Source organism: Podarcis vaucheri (assembly GCF_965113315.1).
Source record: "Podarcis vaucheri genome assembly, chromosome: 9".
NCBI classification, from domain to species: domain Eukaryota; kingdom Metazoa; phylum Chordata; class Lepidosauria; order Squamata; family Lacertidae; genus Podarcis; species Podarcis vaucheri.
The window spans coordinates 30,263,384-30,277,803 of NC_138767.1; the positions used below are offsets into that span (position 1 = coordinate 30,263,384).

At 38.7% G+C, this 14,420-nt stretch overlaps 1 protein-coding gene across 1 annotated transcript in view; it reads left to right on the forward strand.

Moving 5' to 3' along the window:
• The window catches only part of BLTP1 (bridge-like lipid transfer protein family member 1), a 101,139-nt gene that overhangs the window by 68,357 nt on the left and 18,362 nt on the right, over positions 1–14,420 (forward strand). Inside the window, 15 exon segments of the mRNA XM_082238478.1 lie at positions 236–341; positions 1,126–1,223; positions 1,520–1,705; positions 2,106–2,274; positions 2,562–2,773; positions 4,526–4,724; positions 5,836–5,895; positions 6,787–7,013; positions 8,388–8,588; positions 8,784–8,914; positions 9,267–9,390; positions 10,899–11,008; positions 11,580–11,670; positions 12,137–12,199; positions 13,505–13,749. Of these exon segments, the coding sequence (XP_082094604.1) occupies positions 236–341; positions 1,126–1,223; positions 1,520–1,705; positions 2,106–2,274; positions 2,562–2,773; positions 4,526–4,724; positions 5,836–5,895; positions 6,787–7,013; positions 8,388–8,588; positions 8,784–8,914; positions 9,267–9,390; positions 10,899–11,008; positions 11,580–11,670; positions 12,137–12,199; positions 13,505–13,749 (2,222 nt within the window).

A 14,420-nucleotide genomic window follows, 5' to 3' on the forward strand; every position in this document is an offset into this window, starting at 1 on the left:
GATTGCTTATGTAATTGTACGATGTCTGAAACAGTTTTGCTTCTACCATGTGGCTCCTTACATCCAGGTTTTGCAACATAAATCTTCCTAACTATATTGTATCTCGAGTTGTGTGTATTTTAGTTTTAGAAATTCTTCCATCTCAAAAATAAATGTTACATTTTCCCCTATTGTTTGTTTCAAGCCCTTCATCATGAATCAACATCTGTTAAAAGGCTTCTCCCTTTCCTCCCAGGTTGGGTCCTTTGAGCATAATCTGACAACAGACCTTTTGAACCATTTGGTTTTTGTGCAGAAAGTATTTATGAAAGAGGTCAATGAAGTTATACAGAAAGTCTCAGGTAAGCCTAACTGCTTGAGAACATTACTAAACTGAACAGTCAGCACTCAGAGCTCCACACTAACGTTGCTTCCTCCTATTTATGGTAACTGAAGTCACATATTTTATTCAAAAAATGTGGACTATGATGTTTCCATTATGCTGTATTAGACACAAGCAGGCAATAGTTACACACTGTGGATGATATCCAACTAAGTCATATATTCGGAATAGACCAATTGAAATTGATTTCAGTGAATCTGCTCTGGAAATGATTAATATTAAAATACCACCCTTTGGTAGGAATGCGTTTTTGCAAAATTTCACTGACTTACTATTTCTTTTATTATGTAATTTTCTGGAACAGTGTTACCACTCGTCAAATGCCGTTCATTGTTGGAGAGATGGCACAGTTACTTTGTTGTCATTAAAACTGTGCTGTTGTTGTTTTAGTCAGATATAATAGTAATCAGTGTGTTGTAGCAATTATCTCTAAGTCAATGTATGCCGTTTATACATGCCAGCATGTTTTGAATGGGTTGGGGTACTATGAAAACAATGTCTGTCCATTTCTAATACTATATAATCATTTAATATTTGTTGTTCTTACAACTACTCTTGAGTCCTCAAATCTTGTTTCACCTTTGGGACTGGAGAAATGACAGCTGGATCATATTGGGCAGTTGCATTTAGAGAATTGGATAGGTGTGGTGTGTTTTTTTAAACCCGTCCTCAGCCTTAATTTTGTGGAAATGACAAATGCTTAATTGAATTCTGGAACTGTGTTGTTTTAATTATAAATGCAGGAGGGGAGCAACCTATTCCTCTTTGGAATGAACATGATGGAACAACTGATGGAGAAAAGCCAAAGATTCTCCTCTACTCCCTGAGTCTGCAGTTTAAAGTATGTTTGATATTCATGGCTTCTTCCAAGTGTGGCCAGTGGTAATATTGTAGTGAACTGTGAAATCAATAATGAATGAGAATGCAGGGGATCTCGTTCTCTCTTGGGTATTAGGATGTCTATCAGTGGTTTGTTATCCTATAATAATATTTTCCAAACTAAAGGAACAAACAAAAGAATTATTACCTTTCATGGAAACTGTTGTGAAAGGCAGAAGGTTTCTTAAATGATATGTTTATAAAAATGTGTTTGAGAGACTGAGGTGTGTATTTAAAGTCTTTCCCTTACATTATTAGGGTATCCAGGTAACAGCCACCACACCATCTATGAGGGCGGTAAGGTTTGAAACAGGACTAATAGAACTGGAGCTCTCAAATAGATTGCAAACCAAAGCAATGCCTGGTAGTGCCAGCTACCTAAAGCTCTTCGGTAAATGCCAAGTGGACTTAAATCTGGCACTGGGACAAATCGTTAAACATCAGGTGAGTGATTATGATTTTATAGCCTGCTGGTGACATTTTATGGTTCTCAAAATGGAATGAAGAAAGAAATGTTAAACACAGCTTTATAAAACTTTGGATTAGATCCCCATGTGCCCTTCTGTAAACAGGATCCTGAAAAGCTTCAGTGAGTGGGAGTAGAGGGGGCACAGAGCTCAAAGCACCCTGTTCTACTAAGCTGAATTCCACTCACAAAACGAGGTGCTCTCAGCTTCTTTTTTGGTCTCCCGTTCTCCCCCCAAATCTGCTCCAACTCTGGTCCCTAGCCAACAAGTTACATTTAAGAATACCTCCGTTTTAAAATTATTATGTTTGTATCCTGCCAAGCTTGGTTTTTTGGTCTGCTGTGTTCTCCCTGTTGATATGTTTGGAATGTCTTAAGGTTTATGAAGAAGCTGGGTCAGACTTCCATCAAGTTGCTTATTTTAAAACCCGAATTGGATTACGAAATGCTCTGAGAGAAGAAATCAGCGGTTCGTCAGATCGAGAAGCTGTGCTCATTACTTTGAACCGGCCAATTGTTTTTGCTCAGCCTGTGGCCTTTGACAGAGGTACTAGTGGACTTTGTGTTGGTTTTTGTTTTACCAAAATAGACATGTGCACTGAAAACTATGGTTAGGCAAGGAAATATTACTTTCATTAAAAGGCCAATAGCCGGAATCATGTTGACTTGGTTCCCTGCCATGTTAACATATATTGTAGTCCAGAAGCAGAACAAGACAGAGAAACATGTGTTCAATAACTGACAGGGCACAGCAATTTATTATAGCTGAACTTAGAATGATTTTCTATATTAATTTGTTCTAAAATAGTGAAAACATTTTTTCCCCTTGCTAAGCTGTGCTTTTCTGGCTGAACTACAAGGCTGCTTATGACAACTGGAATGAACAGAGAATGGCCTTGAATAAAGATATTCATATGGCTACAAAGGAAATAGTTGATATGTTACCTGGAATCCAGCAGACATCTGCTCAAGCTTTTGGGACACTCTTCCTCCAGCTAACAGTTAATGACTTGGGAATTTGCCTGCCCATCACCAATACACCACAGGTATTAAAGAAAATAACATAATTTTTAAAAATTAAATGATATTGAAGTTTACTATTGCAGTATCAGTACGCTTCTGGGTAATAATTATTGTTTGAGAGAAGCTACAAAGCTTAAAAATTTCAGTAATCCTTTTCATTGATGGTTAGATATCTCAAAACTGAATATGTTGAAATGTTTGAAGACTTGCAAGTGGTTTATCTTAATTTCAGAAATACGTTTTTCAGATTACAATTAAGATGGTTGTTTTACTAATATTTATAGATTCAATTTATTTTCTTAATATTCTTTTAAGTATTTGATAGGATCTTAAAGTATACCTACATAGTAACCATTAACAATGTACATCTTTTAAAAAACTAAAACTGTGAATGTTTCATAAATTAATCAATTTAGGTTGTATTCAATGCTAATCCTATTTGGAATAGTTCCACTGATGTTAGTAAACACGACTAAGTTTGGTTCATTAATTTCAGTGTCTACTCTTAGTAGAATAGTTGAGTTCACTGAGAGCCAGTGTGGTGTAGTGGTTAAGAGCGGTAGTCTCGTAATCTGGGGAACCGGGTTCGCGTCTCCGCTCCTCCACATGCAGCTGCTGGGTGACCTTGGGCCAGTCACACTTCTTTGAAGTCTCAGCCCCACTCACCTCACAGAGTGTTTGTTGTGGGGGAGGAAGGGAAAGGAGAATGTTAGCTGCTTTGAGACTCCTTAAAGGGAGTCAAAGGCGGGATATCGAATCTAACTCCTCCTCCTCCTCCTCCTCCTCCTCTTCTTCTTCTTCTTCTTCTTCTTCTTCTTCTTCTTGTCCCTGACCTTGTCCCTGAAAGAATTAATGTAATATACACTACTCTTAAAGCCTTATAAGGAAAAAACAACTTATAATTTAATAAATTGCAGTTGATATGGATTAAAATAAATGAAAGAATGTATATTTACTGTTATATCATAATCTAATGATTATCTATAATGATGGATACAATTGGGATTGTATGATATGTACCATAAAATTGAAGCTAAAAGGTTTGGGTGACTTAGTGTTGAATACGATACATATCTTGTTATACTTTTGCTTTTAAAATATCTCAATGACCAAAACATATCAATGTAATGCTTTTAATATTGGTACAGATTCAGAGGCAGGGCCACAAGATTAATTTTGGGGGACAGAAAGAAAAACAGAGTTACTGTGTAAGTAATAAGTGTTATCAATAACATCTGATGAGCTGTATTTCCCCATGTGTAATAGAATGTAGAATGTAACTGAGAGCCTCTATATATTCCTGTGAAGTTCATGTTAGATTTGAAACTGAAAAACTACCTTTTCCAGATATATGTTCTGCTGCAGCCTCTAGATGTATGCTACCTTGTTAAAAATACTGCTTATCATGGATTTATCCATGAAAATGATGTTTTGTAAAACTAGATAATGCTAGGTACTGTAAAGTAAATAACTAACATTAGGAAATAACCCTTAAAACTCATAAAGATGGGCTTAATTACAAGTTTGCGCATACTTGTAACGAAAAGCAGGAATTTGCTGTAGGGGGTTGATCTTAAGAGAGCTGCCAGGAATCCAGTTATTGATTAAATACTAATTTATATAGGTTAATTTTGATGTGTGTGTGTGTGTGTGTGTGTGTGTGTGTACCTACTTCATAAAGGGAAACTAGAAATGACTATGAGTGAGGAATTCAGCCTGAATTCTTTCTTCTTTCTGAAATAGACTTTTATACAATAGTTCCTTGCTTTTTTCAGTCTAATCATACAGCTGATCTGGACACTGGTTCTGCATTAGTCCTGACCATTGAAAGTACTTTAATTACTGCCTGCTCTTCAGAATCTCTTGTCAGCAAAGGTCATTTTAAAAACTTCTGCATTCGCTTTGCTGATGGCTTTGAAACAAGCTGGGATGACTGGAAGCCAGAAGTGCGAGGAGATCTAGTCATGAATGCCTGTAAGCATTTATCTTATTGTCTCCGCTACTGCTAATTCTGAACATTTTGAGAAGCTCCACAAAAAAAGCATAAGGTGTTTCTTACATAGTGTTCCATGAACGTTCTCTCAGCACAAGGATTTCTGCTTGCACAATAGAACTCTCTCTTCCTCTCCTTCCCCTACTAAATCTGTTCTCAGGGTTTCCCCAACCCTCTGGAATATATTTGGGGAGGGTGTGGGGCATGCACAAAGGGAGAAAAAAGGGGGGTCTCATTGCTCAAGTGGGAATACTTGTACTGATGGGATGCATTCATGGAATACACCCTAACTTGTGTTTCACCTTCATGTTTAGAAAAATAAGTAAGCAATTCTTATTTTCTGGATCATCCATTGGTGTGTCAGCACCAGGGCTTATCTAGTGGAACAGGGAGAGAAGTCATTTTTGTCGATTCCCTCTCACCTTTGCTGTCCTACATGACTTCAGAAGTTCTTCCCAGAGCAGATTTATAGGAGACATGGGTTGGTGTCTGTGTGCTGAAACTGACTCCTGTCTCTTTCAATTGAATAGGACCCTTCCATCACTGGGCAGACACTTTCAGAACAAATGGCATCCAAAAGTGCTTTGGGGGTGGGGTGAGGGGAATGTCTTCCCTATATAGAAGAATACAGAAATAAGAATTTAGTATTACTATAAGAAATGTCCAGATGCCAGTTCAAGAAAATTAATGGGGTGGATACAGTCTTCCCATGAACAGAGTTCCATGCATGGGCCACTCCTGCCAATTTAATAGAGGGAAGTGATTTTCAGTGATTCCTGCTTCTTCCTGCAACCCTGTATGCCTGCCCCCAAAAGCTCTCCAGAGGTGAGGAACCAACCAGAACCCTGTGGGGAGGTGACACAGGGCACTGCAGAAGGAAGGGAAGGTTGATCTTTGATTTACAGAGTCCATTCTGTGGACAGAAGGAATCCTTCTATTTGAAAGGAGCATCTTGATCCACTCCTGTTTATTTAACCACCACAGGAGAACGAAATATCATTAGGAAATGATTGATTCTATATTAGTGCAAGTTTCACCTAAAAAGCCTTGTGATGTGATGGTAGGTTCACTGTAGTTTTCTTACATCTTTAGGCGTAGTGCCAGATGGCACCTACGAAGTGTGCTCAAGAACAACAGGGCAAGCAGCTGCAGGTAAAAGCTATTTCAAATCAGCACTTATTTCAAAGCAGCTTTAGTCTCTGTGTGAGTCTTCCTTTTTATTGTGCATCTGTCATCTCATCTTAGTCTTTAATACAGGAGATTTATATTCAGGAACAAATTGTAGCCTTGGTGGGGGGGGGTCTTAACAGTTGGATTAAAACATTATAGAATGTTACAAAAGCTGGTCCAGTGGTACCTCTGGTTACGTACTTAATTCGTTCCGGAGGTCCGTTCTTAACCTGAAACTGTTCTTAACCTGAAGCACCACTTTAGCTAATGGGGCCTCCCGCTGCTGTCGCGCTGCCAGAGCACGATTTCTGTTCTCATCCTGAAGCAAAGTTCTTAACCTGAGGTACTATTTCTGGGTAAGCAGAGTCTGTAACCTGAAGCGTATGTAACCCAAGGTACCACTGTATAGCTTTTAATCTCGGTGTCATGGGTTTGAGCAAACTATTCCATTGCAGGGGGTTGGACTAGATGACCCTTGTGGTCTCTTCCAATTCTAGTTCAGTGTGTGATTATTCTGTTCAGCCTTTGAATAAGAATGTTAAAATATAAGAGATGTTGAGGTAAATGTTAAAGTAATAGCAATAGTAAATAAAGTTTAATTGCCCATTTGAAGAAAGCACTGCACATTTTTTCTTGTTCCTGTGCCAATCCTTCATTATTTTATTCTTTTTTCCCATCTGCCAAAAAGACAAAAAGAGTATGCAGCATGTGCATTGCAGAATGTGGTAAACTGCTATGATGTTTCTAACCATGTACATTACAACTGAGAAAAAAATGTCTTAAGCTGCTGGTGAAATACTAGATATTAGTTTTTGCATACCTAAATCAAAAATGTGATGTTCTCTCTCCCACCCCTTTTGTCTATCAAAACAGAAAGTAATAGTGCTGGGACATGGACCCTTAATGTGCTATGGAAGATGTGTGGCATTGATGTGCACATGGATCCTAACATTGGGAAAAGATTAAATGCTCTAGGAAATACCCTTACAACATTGACAGGAGAAGAAGATTTAGATGACATTGCTGACCTTAACTCCGTTAACATGGTTGACCTATCAGATGAGGATGAAGTTGATAACATGTCTCCTGCTGTTAGTGTGGTTAGTAAACTGATTAATAAATCTTAAATATAATTCTAATACATGAAGGGGCGCGGCTGGCGCTGTGGGTGGAACCTCGGCGCCTGGGACTTGCCAATCGCATGGTCGGCGGTTCGAATCCCCGCGGCGGGGTGCGCTCCCGTCGTTCGGTCCCAGCGCCTACCAACCTAGCAGTTCGAAAGCACCTCCGGGTGCAAGTAGATAAATAGGGACCGCTTACCAGTGGGAAGGTAAACAGCGTTCCGTGTGCTGCGCTGGCTCGCCAGATGCAGCTTGTCACGCTGGCCACGTGACCCGGAAGTGTCTGCGGACAGCACTGGCTCCCGGCCTATAGTGTGAGATGAGCGCACAACCCTAGAGTCTGGCAAGACTGGCCCGTACGGGCAGGGGTACCTTTACCTTTACTTTAATACATGAAGCAAAATAGCAGCTTGGCATACTGCATATTTGCTTAGACATAAGAATTTCGTAATATGTATTAACAGAGTGCAGCATGATTCAAGTTATATTTGTGGGCTCAGACTCTGGCAAGGAGCTTTCATTAAGCTCAGTGGTATGTGTTTGTATTGTTTGAACAGCTAATGAACATAGCACAGACTGCTTTTAGAATTCCCCTTAGTTTCCATTGCTGAACTGTTGTTTAGAGGAAAAGAAGTTTCTTTGGACCCCCCCCCCCCCAGAACTAGTTTTACAGTTCTTTGAATGTTGGTATTGGATTAAGGCTGCAGTTCTGCATATGTTTACTAGGCAAGTCCAATTGAGCTCACTTCCAAAGAAGCATGCATAGTATTGGTCTCTTCAGTTAAAATTAAAGAGCTAGTTATCCCATTACTGAAATTTATTTACAGTGTAGTAGTAGGTTTTTTAAAAAAAGAAATGATTTGTTGAAGACTCTTAAGTCAGGGGTAGCCAACATAGTGACCCTGGATGTTGTAGTCTAGCAATTCCCATCAGCCCCAGCTAGTATGGCCTGTGCCAGGAATGTTGGGAGTTGTAGTTGAACAAGCTCTGGAGGGTGCCACATTGGCTAACACTGCTTTAAACAACAAACCTTAACCTAGTTTAAAGATTATCTGCAAACCAGTGTCAATCTGCAGACCCTGACAAGTAGAAATTCCAGTTAGTTGATGTCAAGTGAGGGACAGCTTGGTTATGTACAGGAATAACAGGACCGGGATCAGTGGAGAGTAGATGAATTTGCTACATCTTTCTGGAATTAACAGTAATACATAGTAGACCATGTGGGAGCCAAGGTTTGTGGGAAAGAATAGAAAGAGAATCTGCAAGGAACCCTAAGAGAAGGGCCAGACGATAAGGAGAATGGTGGCATCTACGTTTCCTGAGTTATTAATCTTGCTATTTGTTATCATTTAGAAATCAGAAGGTGGCCCACTATGTGGAGATGTACACAAGCTCACTTTTGGGCAGCGGATTGTAAATCACCTGCTGGGCTTGAGCCCCAAAAGCCATCGTCACTCTGTTCCTGTAGAATATCTGTCGGGATCAGCATCAAGTGATACTGCTTATCCTAACAATTCACACTTAAAAGCGGGCAGATCTTGCTCATGGGGACATGTATGTAGCAAATATAGCATCTCTTTAAATGAATGGTGGAATCAGTGGGTCACTGGCAAATCAAGAATCAGCTGGCTTCTTTTCAAACTGATTTTGCATGCTGTTTTGATTGGTGATAGAAAGCCTGGTCTTCTGCTTAAATGCTACCACTTTTAACAGACAATGACATGAAATGCTTTTCTAATTCTTAAATAGGAGAATGCTGACTATAGGAGGCAGGGGATATCTAATAACCAGACTGGAGAGCAGAGAGGAAGAAAGTATGTGAAACGTTTAGTGGACATAAGGGAGCTGAATGAACAAGCCAAAGTAATTGATGATCTAAAGTAAGTGTGCGTGTTTCCTTTCTAAAAAAAAATTTTTAATCAGAATAATTAAATCAACTGTGAGAGACCTGCCTTTTTGATTAAAACTGTATCTTACATTTTTATGCCACTATGCTTCCAAACATCTCCTTGGCATATAGTTGTCCTCTTTTATCCTCACAACAACTCTGTCCGGCAAGAAGAAATTGGCTGGTGTCAGGATTTCATAGAATTGTAGAGTTGGAAAGGACTCCAAGTGTCATCTAGTCCAATGCCCTGAACCCGTGCCTCCCCTTTCCAGGTCCACCGCTCTAATCATCACACCAAATTGTCTTTAGTTTTCTATTCAGAGTTTTCACCATTTTGTCCTCAGGAAACTGGGTGCAAGTGAAGGAACCATAAACCAAGAAATTCAACGTTATCAGCAATTGGAGTCGGTTGCTGTCAATGATATTCGCCGTGATGTTCGTAAAAAACTGCGCAGGTCAAGTATGCGGGTGAGCAATTCTTAAGATTCCTTTGTAGCACAGTAACATTGCTACATGAACATTGTTTTCACATTTTAAAAAGATAGAAGAACACTGAATCTGACATGGCAGGACCTTCTCTGTAGTGATCCGCCCCCCCCCCCCAATTACGGAATGCCCTCTGTGTAGCTGTCCCCTTTGTTATTAGTGTTTAGGTGGAATTTGAAAACATTCCTGTTCACCCAGGCATTTGGTGACTGCTACTTTGAAATGATTGGCTGTAGTTTGTTTTGAAATGTTCTTTTTCAAAATGTTGCATTGTTCTTATTGTTAATTCTTCTTATTGATAATTTTACAGTTTTACCTTTTGTAAACCACTTTGAGGGGTGTTTTTGTTTTACAATCAAGCAGGGTGTAAATTTTAAATAAATAAATATCAAGACACAGGTACATAAGTCACTCTGAGAGCCATTTTTTGTTTTTAACAGAAGAGGGATGAATTTCAGTGTTAACTATGGAAAAGCCTTTTTGGTGCAAGTCAGCAGTTTCGTTTTTAGCAATTTCTGTCAGCTCTGGGTTTTTTGCACCTATTTCCATATAATATAGATTATATGAACCCATCCTCCTTTTCCTCTCTCCATTTCACAGTACCTGCTGTCCCATACTCTCCACCACAGATCTGTGCTGGCTTACTGTTCTCTCTGGAGCTGTGTTCACAATTACTATTTTTTTCCTTCTTTACATCAAAGGTGTGGGGGAACCTTTTCGGCTCCAAAGGCCAGATCCTTATCAAGATTGGCTTCCCGGGCCAAATCTAATGTACAGCACTGTGAGGTCCCCCCCCCTCCATTTTTACATCTGATCTGGGAAGTTTAAAAGGAGCATGAGGAGACTTGCCCAGGCTTTAAGACAGCCCTGTGCTGCCCTTCTATTTCAGCTTGAAACAGGAGCACAGGGCCCTTTTGCTAAAGTCTTGTTTGAAGCAGCTGTCCCCTTCTATGTTAAATGAAGGAGAAACACATTAGAAAACCCCAACACTCCCATTTCAGCTGAAACATGAGTGTGGAGACTGCCTTCCATTGCTTTTCAGTAGCACTGTTTGAAGCATCTTATGCATGTCTCCGGTAAGCAAAGAGTGCCAATCATCTACTTGCAGGAGAAGTGCATGAGAGGCTTTAAACTGAACTTTTGAGAAGTTCTTGAAACCCTGCTCAACCTTTTGATCCAGCCCAACAATCATTTGAAAGCTCCTTGGAACCTATAGCTCTAAGGAGCGAGTCTAAATCTATTCACAGACCTTACGTTAAGCAGACCTAATGTAGAATGTGACCCAGCTGGCCAAATAGATTCAGATCTCAATGGAACTTCAGCATAATTAACTTTTTCAGTATCATACCTTTGATTTACAATATTTGTAGCCTGTGTGAATGTGTAGGTAAGTATCATTCCTAAATAGTTGATTTGCCTTAGTGTCAAGCTATGTAAGTGTCCTGTTGATGGAATATTGAAATAATGTTGTTTTTGTTTGATTGTTTTAGGCAGCATCTCTGAAAGACAAATGGGGCTTAGGCTACAAACCTAGCTATAATCGATCCAAAAGTATTACAGCATCTGGAAGGCCACCTTTGAAAAGAATGGACAGAGCAAGGTAAGGTGATTAAAAAACACACACAAATGCATATACTTGTTCAGAGGTCAAAGATGTTAATCTGTATGTTTTCTTCATCTGCTCATTATTGTCTAGTAATTTAGGTTTCCCCAAGGATTCAGTTTTTGCCTACCCTCTTTGCCTTCCACTTACTTTGTCCCATAGAACTGGATGGAAATGACTGAAAATTGAGCCAACCCCATCTGAAAGGCCCCACCCCTTCAGCTTTTTCCATTCCATTTCTAGGTGTCTTTACAATACATTTTACCACTTTAAATCAAGTATTATATATGCCTTCTGTATCCAGTGCAGCTGTGTCGCTCCTAACCATTCAAAATAGTTGGTTTCTTGCAAGTCACTGAATTGCCATTTAATCTGCCTAATCCAAAGACCCAGGACTAGAACATCTAGAAGATGTTCATGTTGTGGCTCTAAATTGAGAAGGAGCCCCACAATAATGGAGCAACTGTCAGAAATGCCTCTGTGTTTACCCTTTAGATTTACTATGTGAATAGAATAACTGAGAAGTTCTGCATTAATAATATTAAATGACTTTTTATATATGTAATAGTACACGTCTTGGAGAAAGTGAGGACCTCCCAGAAATACGTGTAGATGGAGCATCTCCTGGACCCAGAGTCACTTTCAACATACAGGACACGGTAAGACAGCCATCAGCTGTTGTGCTGCATTCATTAAGTCCCATGATGAAATATATACTAAGAATAGGTGATGGTTACATAGAGATGGGAAAGTTTGTCTGGCATTTCAGTACCCTAGATGCATATTTCAAAGATTCCAAGTAAAGAAAGATTAAAATGTATTCAGATATAATTCTGCATTCTTTAAACTACCTTCAGTTCAGTAACTAGGGTGTGAAAGATATACATATTTTAAGTATGTGCATTTATTAGTATATTTGTATATTATGTCACATACATGCGCATGTTATCCATATAATGCATTCTGTCATGCTTGGTGTATTAAATTTTTCAGTAATTTGTCATATGTAGCCATTGCTATGTTCACTAATGAAATTTGGTTTGTATACAACGTTACCACATTAAACATGCCAGTGTCTTCGATATGCTTATTTTAATTTTTGTTTCTTTTTCACTTTTAATTAAGTTGAATAAAACAGTTTTGGGGATTGCACAACAATCCAGCCTTCCAGGGGAAGGGTATTTTCAGGTATTTGCAAAATCAATAAGTATACTAATTAATCGCATGGAAAAGCGCTTCATTGATCATCTCTCTTAGCTAATCATAACGCATACAGGCAACACACTTGCAAACCTGGCAATATGGCAAAGTGCAGTACTTCTTTTTCTTGGGTGGTGTTCATCATTTCTCTTTTTCTGGAGCTTGTTCTCCGTGGAAGTCTGGTAGGTTGTAGGGTGTCTTTAACATATTTGGATTGCTAAAACTTTAAAACTACAAATAGTTATCTCTAAAACAAAGGCAGGAGGTAGAGGACCTTGTAAGTCAGAAATATGAAGCTAAATTTTAGATTGTTGTCATAGGCTGACTTTTTCAGCTGGTGTGGTCAGTGACAGATTGCTGATGAAAGATCAGTTATTCCTCATCAGAAATGTATCCTGTCTCACTAAACAAACCAAGAATATTGACACTGATAGTTCTAAAAAGGCCAAGACAAGATTCCACTCCTTAAAATAATGGGCGATGAATGACAATCTAAATGAGTGCCCAAAACATTATATCAGGATGTTTAAACGCAAGATCTTAAGGCATAAAACATTACCCAGGGTATGGGAATCAGAAGGAAAATACACAAAACACTTTAAACATGTCATTTTCTAATGACATCCGAATTGTACATGCATGTTCTCTATTATGTCCAAACCAATGAACTTTATTGTCAGTTAACAAACCAGAAAAGCAAGCCAGGATAGAAGGATACAGTTGGCACATCCTGATCCCTATACATATTTCAGCGTTCCTTGAAACTTAAATGCTCATCTAAAACCAAACCAGTATTCATGAAGGCCTCTTGAAACCTTTTATCCTTAAAAATGCCTAGGGTCGTATTAATTATTTTACTTTGATCTTTAAAAGCATATCTGTAAAGATAGTATTATACCTTTTGTACCACCAGAATTTTGCATGCACTCCCATTCACTAACAATTTCTGTTCATTCCTCTTATTTGCAGGTGGTCTTGGGGTTTCTTGCTGTTCTGTAGCTTTGCTTTTAAATTTTTTAATAAAATCATCATACATACTAGTATGTATTCCCAACCTAAGCTTATTGCTTTCTTTTTTAATTTCTCTTTCTAAGGTGCTTGTCCTAGATCATTCACTCATCTGTTTGTAAACATGTTTCATGGCTTAATTTCCTTGGACTGTCCAAAGTAATAAATATTACTTCGGATAATTTTTTGATGTGCTTTGCCTTTCAGACACCTGATTTCTCCCAACTCCCTCTGATAGAGATAGTAGCCATAACTTGAATGTCTTTTTTTTTTCTTTGCAATTAGTTTCCAGAGGAGACAGAATTGGATCTTTTGTCAGTAACCATTGATGGTCCATCCCATTACTCATCCACTAGTGAAGGATCATGCTCAGTATTCAATTCACCCAAAACTCCAGCTGTCTTCTCACCAAGCATTCCCTTCCAGCCTGAAGAAGGAAGACGAGATGACAGCTTGTCTTCAACTAGTGAGGATTCTGAAAAGGAAGATGATCATGAAAGAGAGAGGCCTTATTTTTACAGGAAAACACAGTGAGCATATTATTAAAAACAATATCTTAATTGTGAAAGTTAAGCTTTTACTTGACAGTAATTTAGATAAAGAAATCCATCACTCTTAACATCTGGAGGGATGCAGGTTGGCTAATAGTCTGCTTCCATATAAAGCATTTGCTGTTTTCCTAAATCCTTTTTAAATGCTTGAGTGATCTGAATCACATGTGCGCTGCAATATCAACTTAAGATAAGTGTGCTTCATGTATTCAGATTTATTTTTTTTAACTTCCTCATTCCTATTCTTAAATTATACATTGCTAACCAGTTACTTTGAAAGGGCTAAGACTTTAGGAAATGGATAAATCATTTTAAGCTGCTAAGACTCCTTTGGTAATAAATTTTATTTTATTATTTATTTGTCAAACTTATTAAATGTGTTTATTAAATTGGCATTCCGCCCTTCATCTGGAGATCACAGGGTGGGCCACAACATAAAACTACAAGTTGAGAACACAAAATGCATAACAAAACAACAAAAACAAGTCACAAGAAACTGAAGCTTTGGTAAGTTTAGGGCTCCCCTTTACCTGAAGAGCATACCTGATTACGGGTCTCCCAGTGTCTTTTATGGAAGCAGCCAGAGGGAGGGTGATTTGGATGCCCCCTTGTGGCTTTGGGGGAGTCAGATTTAAGTGATTTAAGTCAGA